The following is a 16900-nucleotide window of genomic DNA, read 5'->3' as shown; positions in this document are numbered from 1 at the left end:
CTCCTGAGAGGCCAAGGCTTCCTTTTATAGGCGGGGTCGGTTTACCTGCGATGTAACAAGGCGAGGCCGTAGTACGGCTCGGCATGTTGTTCAGGTCGGCGCATGGTCAGGCGAATCATTGCTCTGATGTCGGCGGTGAGGGCGTCGTATAACCCGAACTAGCACGCTGTCAGACGAATTATTGCATTGGTGTCGGAGGTATGGCCGAGATCGGAGACTTATCATAGTTGACTAGACTCTGCTGGGCTGATTTGCCGTGGAGAGCTGAGAGTCCGTAGATGACAGGAGCCATGCGCATTTATGGTGGAGTAAGCTGGAGATTCGCATTTATTGTGGAGTAAGCCGGAGATCCGCATTTATTGTGGAGTAAGCCGGAGATCCGCATTTATTGTGGAGTAAGCAGAGATCCATTTATTGTGGAGTAAGCCGGAGATCCGCATATTTGGAGTAACCGGAGATTCCGCATTTATTGTGGAGTAAGCCGGAGAGTTACACGACCATACGTAAATCCGAGGGGCGTCAGGGTATGGTCCTCGCCACCTCTGAGGCGCACGGCCGTTAGGTGGCTGACAAGAGTAGACCTCGACATCGGGTTTTTCTTAGGCCGGAGGTCTCGAGGTCGGGCGTTCCGAAGTCGGACGCCGACTATCGGCCGTCCGGGGTCGAAGTTGTACGCTTCTTAGGGGCATTTATGTCACTTGGAAAAAATCTTATTTCCCCCAGACTTTTAAAATAGTTATAATGCTGTTATTTGAAAACAATAGTTTTCATGCCATCATAGATACCTGTTCAAAATAAACCAAGTTTTAGCCAATTGTCTGCATTCGATAAACACAGGTTTGTCCTGGTGTTTTGAAATTACGAAGGTATGGGGTCACATCCGTTTCGGGTATTTGGGCTATGATAATGATAGGGTGGCCTTTCAGGCCAACATATTGCAGAGAGGTAAGCGGGTCGCGGATTGGATAGCCTCACATATGCTATTAGTCACTTGGGGGGCATCTTGTAGGTTGAAAGGAAGCTGCCTAGAGTGCTACGAAACTTTTATTTTTTAATTTTATTGAATGTATCTGTACTAGAAATGTATGAATCATTCGTTTTAGTAAAAGAAAGAAAACTATGGAAGGATAAATTTCTCAAGGTTGAAGCTTAAATTGGGCTGCAACCGCACAAACAAATGAAATTGGGCCAGTGCTCCATAGAAGCTTTGAGTCTTGACAGAGGACACCATAAACGATGTTGCAGCTTAAGGGCTCGTTTGGTTCGCGAAAAAGAAGGGGGGAAAGTGTGGTCAACGGGAACAGTAATGAGATGCACCTTTGTTTGGTGGAGTTGTCAAAGGAGAGAGAAGGAAAGTATATTCATGGGAAGTGATTCCCACATTTCTGGAAAAGTCTTTTCCATGAGAAACATGGGAAAGTTACTTTCCCATGAGGCGGGAATCACTACATTTTTACTTTTTTCCAAAAAGTCCTTTCAGCATTAAAGAGCATTAAAGAGGCATTAAAACCTAATTTTTATTAAGGGCAATAAGAATTATATAACTTCCAGGAAAGGATGGCCAACCAACTTAAACCTTGGAAATTTGTCACTTTCCATGGTCAACCAAACATGCCAAAAGTACTTTCCTAGGCATCCTCTTCCTAGATTGTTTCCAGGAATCATATTCCTAAGAAGGAAAATGCTTCCCGCGAACCAAACGAGCCCTAAAAGTCCTCTGCACGTTTTCGCACTCATCGTGCAAAGTTTCGCTCCTTTCAGCTGTTACAGCAACTGATGTTTAAGTTCAAATTATGCCGTTACAGGCAAATTATTAAGTGATTTTCTTTCTGAGTCTTCGTTGTTGTAAGAGATAAATCAGTTTAAGCCTATTTTCTAAGATTCTCAATTCGGGCAAAGTTGATTCCCAGCAAAAGATCTATTTCTGCTCGAAGTTTTATAAAGATTTTTGCCCAAATGTTCAATTAACATAAGGCACTTAGAATGCATCCTTCTTGTTCATAATTCCATTAAGTAACCAAATTGGGGAGTTCCTATCGAAAGCTAAGGCTGTAAATGGTTGGTTGACCCGTGATTCACCGACCCGAATTTTAGGACCTGCAGGCTGAATTCGGATTCTAAATTTGGACCCGTTTTATTTTTGGTCGAGTCTGTCACCCAATCTCGATCTGACCCGTTATTTTTGGTCAGTTTTGGATCGTTTACCAAAGATCCGCCCGAACCTGATACCCGTTTAGACCCGCAGGCCGCAGCCCTAGATCGGGGGCCCATAGGCCGCCAGCTCACTTCCAAGGCCTCGTCTCCGAGGGACTGGATCCTTCTCCGTCTCCTCGCGCACTGAGCAGACCACCAGGGAATGTCGGCCGCCTGCTCCTCCGACAAGGTTGTGGAAGGAGGTTTTGCTGGTCGAGAGCTCGGAGAGGACACCAAGCTGTAGACGTCGAGTGAGGGTCAAGGAGCGGAGTGGGGTGGGCATCTCCGGGTGGTAGAGAGGGAGGAGGGAGTGGTCGTCGTCGTCGGGGGGGAGGAGCCAGGGAGGACGTTGGACGTTGGAGTTTTGGAATCTGAATCTTCTGTCGATGGAGAACTCTAGATTGGAGGAGTCGAGAATAACCTTCCTTCCTGAATCGATCTTTCCCTTCTGTGTGTGCCCGCGAGTCTCTTTCAGCATTCGGCGACTTCGACATGCTTCGTCCCTTCTCCCAAGATATGTCCCTCCTTTGAAACCCTCTTTCTCCTCCTTGGATCTCACCTGCGACCCCGACACCACTCTCTTCTCTTCTCCTTGGATTTCACCTGCAACCCTAGACCCATCCTCTTCCTCTTGGATCTTACCTGCAACCCAAATGCCACACTTTTCTCCTCCTCCTCCTCCTTGAATCTTACCCAAATCATGACGCCATGCACCCTCTTCCTCCTCTTCTCCTCCTTAGATCTCGCTTGTGACCCTGACGTCGCCCTCTCTAGTGCCATCTCATTGTCCAGTCAATGGAGCTCACTCTGCACATGAACCAGAGATTGGATATTGCATATGATGAACCTTGCCTGAACAAATTTTAGTGACATTTCAGAGAACAATATAAGCATGGTACCTTGCAATCAATACTATAGACTGAACCAGACGGAAATGGCTAGCTAGGTTTACGTGAAAGGGTATTGGCTTGTGCAAGGCCTGGGTGAGGATCTTCACACATTCAACTTAGACTTGAGTTACTAGTGGTCCAAACCCTCCAGATTCGCATGGACCACAGCAATTGCTTCAAGTTAAAAAGATAAACAATAAAACAAAATTAGAAAAAGGTAACTTATGTATTGAGACCATGGGTTTTGCTGAGAAGAGATTTCATGGGCATCTGACATAAAAATACTACCTGTAGATGTTTCATTAGGACACTGCATATGCACAAGCAAACTAATTTATCTACCCTAATTTTTGAATAGATGAACATCCCTTGCTTGTCTCATTACAAATTAGATTTGAGTAAGAGAACATAGCATAATATTTTTTTTTAAAAAAAAATTAAAGGGCCATGAATTCCATGACTTCCGTAGTTCATTTCGTAAAGATGATAGATGCACTGTCCTCAAAAGCTAAATAATGCCTCTAGCTGCTTAAGAAGTGAGAAAAGGAAAGGTGTGGTGATATCTTAAACAACCATGATCAGATGTCACATTAAAAGAAAAAAAAATAAAAGACCATTTAATCATTCTCATTCCACAGGGTCCAACACTAAATCACATCAGCTTCAGCATGAACCGATTCAAAACAAAGTTAATTTTGGAGTTTCATCTGAAACTAATCTGCATGAATCAACACACATACATACACAAAAAAAAAAAGGTGAAGCTAAAATCATATCGGAGTTTAACTCAATTCATGAGAAAGATGAGAGTAAAGTAACATTATCATGTTATGCAATGTATCGGGTTAGTCGAGAGATCCATGTTTCCCAGGTTTCTTGCTTGAACGCTAGTGAATAATGCCTATATTTAGCAAGCAATCTTCAGTCAAACTGGCTGAATATCAACAACCAGTGCAAGATGTAATGCAGTTATTAAGCAAAAGCAATTTGAAAAAAAAAATGTGATTTGGGACATTGTTTATAGCTTAGGACAACACAATAGTTTCAAATGTTTGAATACTTAGAATACCAGTATAGTGCATGACAGTAAGGTTTCATGCTTAAATCCTTTTTATCATATATCTGAGTAAACAAGCCTGCTTGTAGTGAACACATGGTAATTTGACATCATGAGAAGATCTATATATATATATATATATGTATGTATGTATGTATGTATGCATGCACAAACACACAACACCATGTTCATGCTTAAACCTGCATTGAATCTGCTCAAGACCCATATATAATCAGGCCATATCTCAGACTCCTTGGGACTTAATCATAGATTTGGCTTAATTTGATCTCAGGATCACATTTATCACATCCGGACCCATCCTGGTCAGGTCTGGGCACTGCCCAACCATGTCCAACCCCGTTTGTGTCAGCTTAGGCTGGGTTTAGGAGGTCAGCAACCCCCGACAGTCATTCAGATAAACAGGATTTTGTGCAGCTGTAAGGAGACCAAATAGCTCATGCTGTTTGAGATATTCACAAACCATTTCCAGGTTCTGAATGAAATAGGTTCAGTAATGGCTGCATCAAAGTTAGAAGGAACATCAACAGCTCTCATTTGGAGAGAAAAAATGCATTGAGATTTCTGAATATTTGATGGTTACAATGGGTAAGAAGCGAGTCATTAATAAACTGAAGAAGTCATGAACACGTCCAACAAAGGAGTACTAAAGGCTGATAATCTCTCCAGTATTAATGTAGAATTTTTTTTTTATTCCATAGTTAACATATTATTTTTAAAGTGGCGAAAAGAAGTTAATAAATTGGATTCTTCCATGATATAATAAGTGGAGACTCTCATTCCACATGTAATGCCAAATGTGTATCAGTTGAACTAATATCTCGTCGCTTCAACTGAAGGATGTATTTTAGACAAGTTAATGGGTTCTGGCAGACTAATATCAAGAGAGTAGAAAAGAGAAAATGAGAGCGAAAGAGAAGAAAAGAAAGAGAGAGTGTGAGAGAGAATGAGAAAAAGAACGCAAGTAGAGAGAGAAAGGAGCGAGATATATATAGAGAGAGAGACCATGAGAAAGAGAGGAGATAGAGAATGAAAGAGAATACGTGGGGGGAATGAGACAACGGGAACGAATGTGAGAGAGAGCGAGAGAAAGACAATATATATGTAGAGAGAGGGAGGGAGGCAAGAATATTAGAGAGAAAAGGAAAGAGGCTTTGAGAGAAAGAGGAGAGGAAGGGTGTGAAGAGAGCACGAGAATGATGAGAGGGCACAAAGAAGAATCTATCTGAATTGGTTACCATTTTATTTGGTATAATAGATTATAATTTGCCTATATTTGATCGGTTATCCATGGGACATATCTGCTCTCCGGTGAACTAAATCTGACCCTTTATTTTGGAAGGTTATTAAAAAAAAAAATCAAAGCCAAGATCTTAGAGATGTGCTCATCTTGAATTTTGAGCCAAACTTCAAAATGGATTCGCCAAGGGCCGAGGGATATTACTGACAGGGGATAGCGACTTCCTCTAAATTGGATTGCAGTCTATTTATGATTTAGTAAGTTGGATATTACCGACCTCCTCTCATCTGTGAAGACACATGTGAGAGATATCATATGGCATTAGGTAGGTTAGCTATAAATATATAGTAGGAAATAAGTAATAATTATAAATTGATATCTAAACAAGCATATGATCAATGCATGCGGATGATTTTTGGATATGATGAATAGTAGTAGTTTCAACGTATGATTAAAGTGATACATCCGATAAATTTTTTTTCTTACGTCCTTTTCTTAATAACATTGGTCAATGTATAGTTTCATTTTCAGCTTCTTAGATAACCCCATAATACGTCCATTCTCCATTTCTCTAAGACATTATGCACAACAAATCAAGAAGGATGTGCCGCAGCAAGCCCTGCAGCCTCACAGAAACACATCCAGTATTCACCCTTTCTTGGGTGTTGGGTACGTACATACGTAACAAGTGCACTTGTTCAAAATACTCAATTTTTGGATAGCGACTTCTACTTGGATGCATTAAAGTTAACGATCTTTTTCTTAAAAGAAAGAAAAATATTTAAACAAATTAACCTACCATCAGGCAGTCTCTCTTTCAACAATGACTACTTTGCGTGTAATTTAATTTGTTTTGTGAGGATCTATAATCACAACTTTTAAAAGCGACTTCCTCATTTTGTTACGTACGAGTGCCACTTGAATATTTGTAACTAAATTAAAAATGGTGTTCTTGTTTCAAGATCAGTCCGGCACACGAAATCCTAAGAATTTACAATGGGAGTCCAAATCGAGGCGAGGAAATGGTTTTTTAATGTTTTTTTTTTTTCCTGGAGCCCCGTTGTTTGTGCCATGCAATTTCTCGCATCCGGTTTCAGATGTATCCAACGCCGTCCCTCGGTTCTTCCCCATGTTTTAGTTGGCACCTGACGGTGGCGCCCACAGTCTACTTAACTTCTCCAACGAGCGCAAATAAAATAAGAATAAAGAAACTGTCACTTTACCAACCAGTTTTCTCATTAAGAATAAGGAGAGAACCCACATAGCAGCCATGCTTGCAGGAAATCAATTTAGCTTAATCTGTATGGAAGACTGAAAACAAGAAAAGACGATAGAAGAATACAGGATTTTCATCTCCCAACAAGAACTTAATTAAAGCTCAAGAATTCATCATCCCGCACGAATACAATTAAGTCGATCGCCACCAGCTTCCCAGTATGCGATGTGGAGAGGACACCGATGAATATTCTACCAGAAGCACCTCAGCATGCCGATTAGGAAATGGAACAGGTAGTTCTCATCGTCGAGCAGATCGACGCGGACCAGCCGCTCCAAGCTGCGGTTCCTCGGCAGCGCTCGGCTGTAGTAGAGGATGGTCGTCACCGACGCCGCCGGCCGACTCACCAGCAACCCCACCACAGCCTCATCACAGATTTAACAAACAGCGGCGAAAGAGTCTGCACCCAAACACAGACAATAATATTTAGAGAAATCTCCCTCAAGCCTCTTTTTCCATTTTATTCTTATTCTACCTGATCTTTTTTTTAAAAAAAAAAAAAAAAAAAACTTGCATCCAGGAGCACCATATGAAGAGAATATGTCAAACTCAATCAAAATGGCACATGAATACAGGATATCCCTGTCATGAAGAGAGATGGTATATACGTACCATGGTTTGGAGAAGAGGAGAGGAGTCGCAGTGAGAGAGATGATTTGTGTTGGGGGATAAGGATGGATGGAGAGGAGTGGCTATGGGCTAATAGCTGGAGTAGTTGCTCTCCTCTCCTCCACCGGCCGGTCCAAATCTTCAGACCTGCTAGTCTTCTTGGGCATGGAAGGGGGGAGTGAGCGTAGAGAACTATATATACACCACACACACACATACATACATATATTCATATATATAATACTATATATAGACACAGAGAGAAAGAGGAGTTCCTAGAGAAAGAAATTAAGGAGGGTTGGGCCGTGACTTTGGGGGGGAAAAAATATATGTATATACGAGAAGTAAAAGAAGGCAGTCGGAGACTGGGGGATCGAGAGGCGGATGGTCGGTTTTCAGGGTCGTAGGAACTATGCAGATCGCAAACAGTTGGCGGCACAACGGCGGGCGCCCATCGTCCTCCGCGACCTCCTTTTTTTTTTCCTCCTCTCTTTCCTCTACGCAGATCTTTTCCTCCTAGCTTGGTAGGTGCGGACCGTGCGCGGTAGCACCCGGTTTCCAACGGCGACAGGCACGTGAGATGCGGGCGCAAGAACGTACGGTGGTTGACCTAAGTCTCATATTCAATTAGAATATATGCTGAAGAATTAGATCTCCTTTTTGCGGACGATGATGGGGGCTATTAGGCTATACCAAATGCTTTTTTACTACTTTGAATATGGGATTACCCTTCCTTTTTGAAAAAAATAGGTGGGAAGATTGAATTGATCTTGTCTAAACTATTTATTAGATATATATAATCTCATATAATATAAATTTTATAATTTCTAAAATATCTAGAAATATAAATTCCACGATCATAGCATCCCTAATGACTGCTCGTGATTGTAGGTAGCACAGATATAGAAATAGATCCCATAACTTTAGAGTGCATAGATATGGAGATGGATTTCGATAATTATAGAGAGACGAAAATACATATATTTGTCTAAGTTGTCTAATAAAGATATAGAAAAAGATTCTTATAACTGTAGAGAACATAAGTATGAAAATGGATCCCAGTAATTATCAAGAAATAAGGACATGCATGCCTGACTTGATTGCCAATGCTCCTCCATAAGTTGGTGTTCATGGAGTAAAAAATATCCTGCTTATGTATTATTATATGAAATTATACTTTACTAAGTGGTTTGATGAAGATATCTGTTGGTTGATGTTGAGATTGAACAAAAGAAGTGATGATGACATCATCTTGTAGCTTCTCTCAAATAATATGGTAGTTTAGCTCGGATATGTTTGGTTCTATCATGAAACATCAGATTGGATATGATGTGTAAGATCGCTTAATAGTCACAATGGAGTTGCATCGGCTATGGATGAGACATACCAAGATCAAATAGCAAGTATCGTTACCATAGAAATTTGCATGTGGTGTTAGCCATGGTACAATATTCTGCTTAGACATAAGAGCGAGAAATAATGGTTTGTTTCTTAATTCATCGTGAGATGGGACTATTGCCAAGGAAAGTAAGATAAGTAGTTGCCGAATGCCTGGTCATGGGATTGCTAGCCTAATTAGAATTTATACAAGTGGAAGTTGTAAGTCGAAATTTGAGTTCATTATAGCCCAATTAGAACTAAAAAAGACATGCAAGTTCAAGATGAGTTCATTATGAAGTAGGAGAATTAAAAATAAAAACTTGTACGTATTAGACATCTACTTTTTCATCATTATAAATTATATTATACATAGTGTGTGAATAGGACAACCATCAAGCTAGTTACCAGATATTTACATATCAATTGAATTTCTTTAGGTAGAAAAGAGGAATTAGATTGTAACAAATGATTGTGAAATATTTGATCTGTCTCTTGACTTTAATTCCATTAACTCCACGTTTTCTTTTACTTTTACATTTTTATAAGTCATAGTCATACTGACCTTGCCAACCTCATATGATTGCACTTATTGGAGATGAATAGGTGATTCTAAAATATATATAGTCCTATAAACTATGCAAACTGAAGGTCTACATGATTTGATATGTATAAAGCATAATTCAGTGGGATCATATGATGCAAGGATGATAAACTAGCAAAAGAATATGGTGCAAGGTATTGCATGATACTTAATCTTGATCAAGATTCTAAAATGTTAACTAAACCCGAACCAAAGATGGAATTCGGATGGTTTTCGATTGTTTTTTATGTAGATTGCAGCAGTGATCCACAGAGGCATGACTGCTGGCTCATTAATAAGGTTACAACTTACAAGTGACAACCATAGGCTGGAAATGGATCAGCGATGTTGGGCTCAGCAGTGTAGTTCTGGTCCATCACGGAAGCCAGATGAAGCCCAACGTGACAGAGGCCTGTTAGCCCAGCCAACACATCACACACATGACACATTCTCCAGAATCCGTCGCCCCTTCCCCTGGCCCGTATATAAGGAACGGCGTTATGAGCGAAGGTAAAGGCGCTCCGTCTCTGTCGCCCCTTCCTTGCTTTCGGTTGACGGACGTTAGGGTTGGGCTTCTTCCCTTCTCCTCCGATCCAGCAGCCATGTCGTCGAAGCAAGGTTAGGGTTTCGCTCTCTCTCTGGCCCCATCTTTCTTTTTTTCTTTGGGGATTTGGAATTGACGTGGTTCTTATCGTTGTTTCAGGTGGAAAGGCGAAACCTTTGAAGCAACCAAAGGCTGAGAAGAAAGAATACGACGAGGTATGCTGGCTTCCATTGTAAATCTGATTCCGTGCTGTCGTTGTCTTCTGTTTGGTTCTTAAGATGATTATTAATTATTTATTTTTTTTGTTTTACTTGATTGCCTATGATATCTTTCTTAAAACGACAAAACCTTGAACGATGTTCTTGATCTAGTATGTCTTCTCGGGGACTTCGTTCCCCATGGAAAAGGGAAGAGGGGATTCCTGAAGGATTGGTTGCTTTTCGTAATTTGTGCATATGTTATTGTCGAAGACTTCGTCTTTTGACAATTTTGGAGATTTTTTTTATTCTTTTTGGCGCTAAAATAAGTGTCAGTTGGGCAGAAATGGCAAACTTAAAACTGTCATGGAAACAGTGCACTTCCTATTTATCCTAGGTTGATTTCCAGATTTAATTTTTTGATTGCTCATAAACTTGAAAGATTGGACTTACTCCGAGTATGCGCATCTCTCTCTGTGCATCTAATATAATGCCGGGTCACTGTTCTTCCTGGACTGGAGTGGTTTTGCTTCTTTCCTTGGGCTCTTCTGCAATTGGCTTGGAAGAGAAAGAAGGACACCTGAGTCTAGGGCTTTTTTTATTTTAGTCATATAGTTCGTTGATGGTCTTCTAATAATTTTAGAAGTCATTTCTATGCCATTTGGAGCCAATATAGGTGTTCAATGAGGTTGAGATAGTAAAAATAAATTGGTCATGACGGGGACATATTATGTCCCATCGACATGTTCAGGATTCTTATTCAAGAATTATGAATTTTTCAAGGCAAAACTAGTTGTAAGACCGAACAAACTCTTCATGAGGAAGTTGAGGAATATACGATGCAGATCCAGTTTGACTATCCATACCATTGAACTTTTTTAGCATCTGACTTTTGGGCATGAGATAGAGTTAGATATGGTTATCAACCATAACCGTGCTATTTTCTCCAAGCTAGATTGTATTGGAATGTTATGGTGGCCAAGAAATGCATTGTTACTAAGCCTAAACATGCTTTGCAATTTACATAATGTCTAGAATTAGGCGATCAAGAGTTCCTCTATAAAGTGTCGTATAGCTTTGCACAATTGATTTCATTTGTTATTTCTTTTGGTCAATAGGGTAAGCGCAGACAATCCTATCATTAATTGGCGACTACATACTTTGGTTGGGAGATAGAATTCTTTAGGGAAAAGGCTTTTGGGGTAAGGTAGATTATAAAAAGAATGTCAAAGTGAAATAGCTTCTATTGAATGTCTTCAGGGGTTGTCTGTAGACTGTAGATGGTGAGCTTTGGACAATGGTGTTGCTCTTCATCCTCTAGTATTGATGGCAAGAGAAGCAATTTCAAGGAAGAGTGGTTGTGCATTGGGATGTGGATGTTGACGTCCCCCACCAACCAGTGTCGCATGCTTCTCTTTTGTGTTTGTTTAGACGAGTTGTTGTCTGGGTGTAGGCAAGGTCTGCCATACCAACTCATATGTCCCATGCTGATTATACCATATTGTACTAGTACAGTACCAAGGGTTGGTTCAGTATATGAGTTGAATTGGTCCAAACTGGTTTGAATCAAATGTAGCCATCTCATACTCTCCGGAACTGACCCATATCATCCAATTTCGGGCAGTACCGTAGTTGGGAGAGAAAAAAGTGCTGAGAGTTTGTCTCAATATGAGGTACATACTATATTGTATCGATCATAGTACCAAACTGATAACGTGAAGGTATGGTTTTGGGTATCAGTTCTGCGGACCATTTGTGTGGGCCTTTGCAGGATGCACTCTGTTTCTCTGGGCTAGGCTTTGGTGTCTTGCTCCACTTGATTGATAGTTTCTGTCATGGGTTGTTATGTTGCCCCATGTATGTGGACTTGTGCTTGTGTCCTTTATGGTTGGGTGGTTGGTAGCTGGGCTCTGCCCTCTCCAGCTACTTGGCCTTGGCCTGTGCTCAAGGGCAGTGAGGGAGGCCTTGGCATGTACTAGGGGCCATTCGGGCCATTGTTCAAATCCAAAAATAAACCAAAGAAAAAATGAAAATAGGTCTAATGAAAATTTTAAACCAAGAAAACAAAATATCATTATTTACTTTTATTTTTTTAGCATAGTTCTTCATGACAATTATTTAAGCTGACTGTTACCCTTAGATTATGTACCCTGTTTTTAGCCCCTTTTAGGGTCCTTGGTCAGTTTAATTGCCACTTGGTTGATTGAAGTGACTACTTTTGACATTGAGTGGGCAACTTTCATTGAAGTGCTTTATACTCCCTTCTTTTCAAGGAGATCTAGACTGGCAAGTATGAAATCTATATTAACTGATAAGGAAGAAAATGATGAAGTTGAGTTCTTCAGATGTTCTTCCTAATTTGTCCCTTGATTATATGTCATTTCTATTTTGTTGTACTGTTTCTGAAACAATATCGAAGTCGTGCTTCACTCTAATGGCAATTTGATGTGTATCTGATCTAGTTGACTGGAAGACTTGAAATTGATTCATGGTGAAAACATGGCTGTTCTTGCAGCAAAAAAAAAACATGGCTGTTCATAGTGGAATCAAAATTTTCTACATAAAATCTGAAAAATATGCATGCCTCTACCTTATTTTTAGATCTGAAGTAAATTGTTGATCTTTTAGCCCATTGCAAGATCGATATCTGTATTAAATTGGTTTCAGAAGGAAATGTTCGGTGTGGAAGCACATATTGGATATCTCAAGAAGGTGATGCAACCTGAAATGTATTAGTTGCTTGATTTGATTTCATTTATAAGATTGATGGAATGAGTGATGCAATGACCTTCATAATTTCTTGGCGGTTTTGTAGAAGAATGACTTACTTTCAGGCATCGAGTGAAGAAACTATTGAAGATTTGAGCATGGGCAACCTGTTTGCCTTTTCATCACATAGAAGATGACATGAGGACTTAAGAATTGACCATCCAAAGATCCGTTGATGAGAGGTCACAAAATCCCTTCAATCAAATGTTGATTTTGCAGTTTGGTTGGTGAAAGGTCTACCTATGAAGTCTGCAAGCACCTATCACAAGGTCTACTTGTTGGTTTGGATGTACAATTTATGTATCGTGTGATCACATCTTCCAAGACTAAATTAGCCTTGCCTAAAGTTGATCAGATCTGTCATATTATCAGATTCAGAATAACTAGTACATCTATTTGCCATATCATCTGCAAGGGAGAAAAGAAAAGTTATTTTGGATGATGCCATGTGATTTTGCCAATCCAATAGCAGAGCATAAAATAAGGGACGATTTTTCGAGATGAGATCCATGGAGTAGAAACAAGTTGACATCCTAGGTTTTGAAATGGTTTTGACTAGATAATTTTAGGGTCACTTTTTTCTGCTTTGTAGCTGTCCTTGGCTCCAAGTTTATGAACCTTACATGTTTCTTTATGTGATGAAAAGAAAAGGTTTTGCAAGCTAGGAGCTGGGGGATTAATTGTAAGTTTACATTTGCTTGATGCTCAAATGTTTTGGGATTAGAAATTTATTGTAGTCTGTAAGTTGTGGAGGTAATAGCCTGTCCAAGTCAACCAAGACTAGGATAATCAGTGTTCCAATGACCTAGCCGAAATCAACCATGTTGACCTGCCTAACCTGCAACCCGAGAGCCTTGGCAAGTCGGATCGGTAATGACCGAAATTTGGAGAAAATTCCCGACGGGTCGACCTGGTTGACCTGCCCCGACCCGCAACCTAAGAGCCTTGATGTGTCGGATCAGTAACCGACCTGGAATTTGGAAAGAACAATATTGGGGTAGAACGGTTTGAACCATTTGACCCAGCCGTGTTAAATGGTTGGGTAGTTTGACCAATCTTGTCGAATGGTTAACCATTCGACCCAGCTGGGTCAACGCGGTTTGACTCATTCAGGGTCTGGATAAAAAGCCTTAAAAAGAAAACTAAAGCTTTAACATAGCAGCCCCTCTCCAGCCACCAGGATACTTTCACTGTCTTATTATAAGAATTTATTATACCTATATATTTTTTAATTTACTGTGTTACAATATTTATTTATTTATTTTCTGTATGATGTTATGATCATTAGGTAGAACTTGCAATCAACCTGTGGTCAAATCGCTGACCTATGACCTGGCAACCAAAATGGGCTTTTTCCAGGTCAACGGGTTTTGAATATTGGTGATAACTACATGAAGGGGTCACTATCACCATGGTTTTAGATGAGAAGAATTCTGTGTTCCCCTTTCTATGATCACAGCCTAGAGGTATATGGGCAATGGGATGATTGAGCACAAGAAGATAGAGATAGTAGAAGAGTGAGACAGAGAAGAGAAAGGAAAAGAAAGAAGAAACAAGAAGGAAATTATGAGAAAGAAAAGTGGAACTACTGCCAGGGCTGACTCTGGCTGGACCTCCTTCTCTCTGATCTCGCATCATATTGTCCTTTCATGTCTTCCATATCTGTCTGGGGTTTATGTAAATTCTCATTTGCTAATCGACTTGATTTTGGGGTTTGGAAAACAAGAGTTGAACTGAAATGTACATCATTTCATAAAGGGCAGAGTGACTTGCTAGATTTCAGACGATGCCCTAGATAGATCATTATAATCTTGTAGTTAGTTATGGGTAACTGATGACACAAGCTTCTTATGTTCTCTAGTTTCTGCTAAACCCCCTCCCCACTTCCTTCCCCTGTCCCTTGCCCTCACCTTCCCCCACCCCTAAAATCAAATGAAGACCACGATTCTTGCTTATTGTTGTGCTGTCGCTGTTGCTGCTGTCGCAGATGGCTGACCAAAAACACAGGGTTCATTAAACCCCATAAAATCATAGGAATATAGACCTGGATACTTACAGAATCACTCGAGTGTCGACTGTTGTTGTTCCCAAAACTTTATGCACATCAGAGTAGTAGGTTGTGCACCTCTCTTAGTTCTCAAACAGTGCACCTCACTAGGCAATAGGACATTAATTTGTTTGCTGGAATAGGTTATGGCTCAAACCAAAACACCCAGGACTCTTGCTGATTCTCGATCCAAATGGTGGACCAAAATCCCTTGAGGACTTTCATTAAACCTCATGAAATAGATAATATGAAATAGATAATAAGAATGTAACCCTGACACTCATAGAATCACTCTAGAATGTAGAATTATTTTGTGATGGTTTTTGAACTTGTTTCTTCCTTCCAATGTTTATGCTTTTAGGGAAATGGATGTGTTTTGAGCCTATTGTGCCAATGAAAATTCTACCAAGTGATTGTGCTTTCTCTGCGCGCCACGCATGATGCACAAACAGAGATGAGGCATCATTAACCGTTAAATTCTGCAGGGTGAGAGCCTTAAAGAATTTTGGAACACATACCATCTGTTCTTGGCTCTCCTATGTGATCCTTTTTGGGTTCTATTAAAATTGTCAAATTTGATTTGCGGTGATTTGCTGCAGTCATATTGAGTGATCTTAGACCGGATTCTCGAGAGAGGAAAAAAAGTTGAAGGTATATTTAGTTGATAAATATCAACCTACATGAGTTATAGGTTACATCAGATGATGTCAATTCTGCTTTGCTGCTCTTCATTTGTTGAGTAGATGTATTGCAGGTGTTCATGCTTCATTCTATGTCCCTACATAATGTTGTTGGTTCAGGTAGAAAACTTTGCTGATGAGATACTTGGTTTAGTTGCTAATGTCAAAGTGATGACAAATTTCCTGTGAGGGTCATTTTGGTCTTGTAATCAAAGTGCGAAATTGTTTGTGTTATTGCAGCAGGACTCAATTTACAGGTTGTCTTTATGAAACCTTCGGATCATTAAGATTTTTTATTGCGCACTGGGTTGATATGTAATTTGTTGTTAAACATAAGCAGATGAGGAAGAATCAGTGTTTTTGGTGGGAATACACATTGTTCTGATAATATGTTTGGCTGGTTTAATCATTCCGTAGTTTCAGAAAGTTAGGCCATGTAGATTTCTCTGCTTCTGGAGCAACATTCTTGCTCTTAGTTGGCACAATTTGCTGTTTTATCTATCTGTTTGTTTCGGCCCAGATGTCTGTATTGAATTTTTCTTCTCTTTTTTTTTCCTGCTTTCTTTAGGCGGATCGTGCAAATCTTTCAGAAGAAGAAAGAAGAGGAAAAGGTAATGGCATTCTACCATTTGATGTGCACTGATTTCTCTTCTTCCTTGCCCACCGGGAAAGAACAGGTAATTGATTTGGCATCATTGTTTTTCCTCTCTCTTTTGTTTCCTCTTTTCCCCAAGCAGGCACTGAAGGAAATGAGGGCCAAGGCATCTCAGAAGGGAGCATTTGGAGGCGCAGGTCTCAAGAAGAGCGGAAAGAAATAAGATCTGTTCCCTCGTCATGTAATATGCAACAATGCTAGTACCCGATTATCTTCTCTAAGATGTGTGTGGCTGATACGACCTGTGAGGAGGTGACTCATGTTTCTGTGGAAAATTTGCAATAACATTAAAATTCTAAAGATTGGCTTCGTCCGATATGTAATATTGCGGAGACCGTAGTATTATCAAATCTTTTGTTTTCCAAGCAGATCGACAGACTTTACCACCAAAAGAAAGAAAGTGAGAAACCAAATCAAAGAGATATTCCTCCAGGATTGGTTTAGAAGCCTCGCACGTTTTATACAAGTGCCAGACGATGTATGGACATGAGGCTATATGCTCTTTCTTCTTAGCAGCCTACTCGACAAAGCTCATGGTCAGAATCGAATCGAAACTGTGCTGCTTTTCCATGACCGGAAGATGACGTCTTTATTGCTATAGGATTGGTAGGTATTCAGATATATATTGGCTCAGCTAGTTGCATTTAATAGCATGGATGGTAAAACGTATGATAGCTGAGAATCTGGTGGTCTTAATAGCAGAGCGTGGTTGCTTGGGTTTGTGTCTGCTTGAAAGTCATGCATGGTTGGAACAACTCTTTGGTA

General features: G+C 40.2%; 1 protein-coding gene and 2 long non-coding RNA genes across 3 annotated transcripts; 2 read left to right on the top strand and 1 right to left on the bottom strand.

Moving 5' to 3' along the window:
• Positions 1-6601: 6601 nt before the first annotated feature.
• Positions 6602-7461, bottom strand: LOC103713773. The gene is made up of 2 exons (XR_605100.4): positions 7287-7461; positions 6602-7074 (listed from the first exon to the last, which is right to left on the bottom strand). It is a non-coding gene; the product is annotated as an uncharacterized LOC103713773 (long non-coding RNA).
• Positions 7462-9714: 2253 nt separating this feature from the next.
• On the top strand, positions 9715-16503 carry LOC103713772. The gene is made up of 4 exons (XM_017844427.3): positions 9715-9861; positions 9947-10002; positions 16049-16091; positions 16218-16503. Exons 1-4 carry the CDS (start codon positions 9744-9746, stop codon positions 16334-16336), a joined length of 336 nt encoding a protein of 111 aa, XP_017699916.2. The 5' UTR covers positions 9715-9743; the 3' UTR covers positions 16337-16503.
• LOC120112331 lies at positions 10012-14535 on the top strand. The gene is made up of 2 exons (XR_005513839.1): positions 10012-12696; positions 12800-14535. It is a non-coding gene; the product is annotated as an uncharacterized LOC120112331 (long non-coding RNA).
• Positions 16504-16900: the final 397 nt, after the last annotated feature.

The sequence above is a fragment of the Phoenix dactylifera genome, chromosome 11 (genome assembly GCF_009389715.1).
Source record: "Phoenix dactylifera cultivar Barhee BC4 chromosome 11, palm_55x_up_171113_PBpolish2nd_filt_p, whole genome shotgun sequence".
NCBI classification, from domain to species: domain Eukaryota; kingdom Viridiplantae; phylum Streptophyta; class Magnoliopsida; order Arecales; family Arecaceae; genus Phoenix; species Phoenix dactylifera.
Note: the sequence above shows the minus strand (reverse complement) of the source record. Positions and strands in the feature narration are given on the sequence as shown.

Bases quoted from the DNA above. Each gene is read 5' to 3' on its own strand.
- LOC103713772 (XM_017844427.3), top strand. From the start codon at position 9,744: ATGAGCGAAGGTAAAGGCGCTCCGTCTCTGTCGCCCCTTCCTTGCTTT. The intron at 10,003-16,048 runs GTATGCTGGCTT...TGCTTTCTTTAG, and splicing joins AGAAGAAAGAATACGACGAG to GCGGATCGTGCAAATCTTTC. The intron at 16,092-16,217 runs GTAATGGCATTC...TTCCCCAAGCAG, and splicing joins AGAAGAAAGAAGAGGAAAAG to GCACTGAAGGAAATGAGGGC.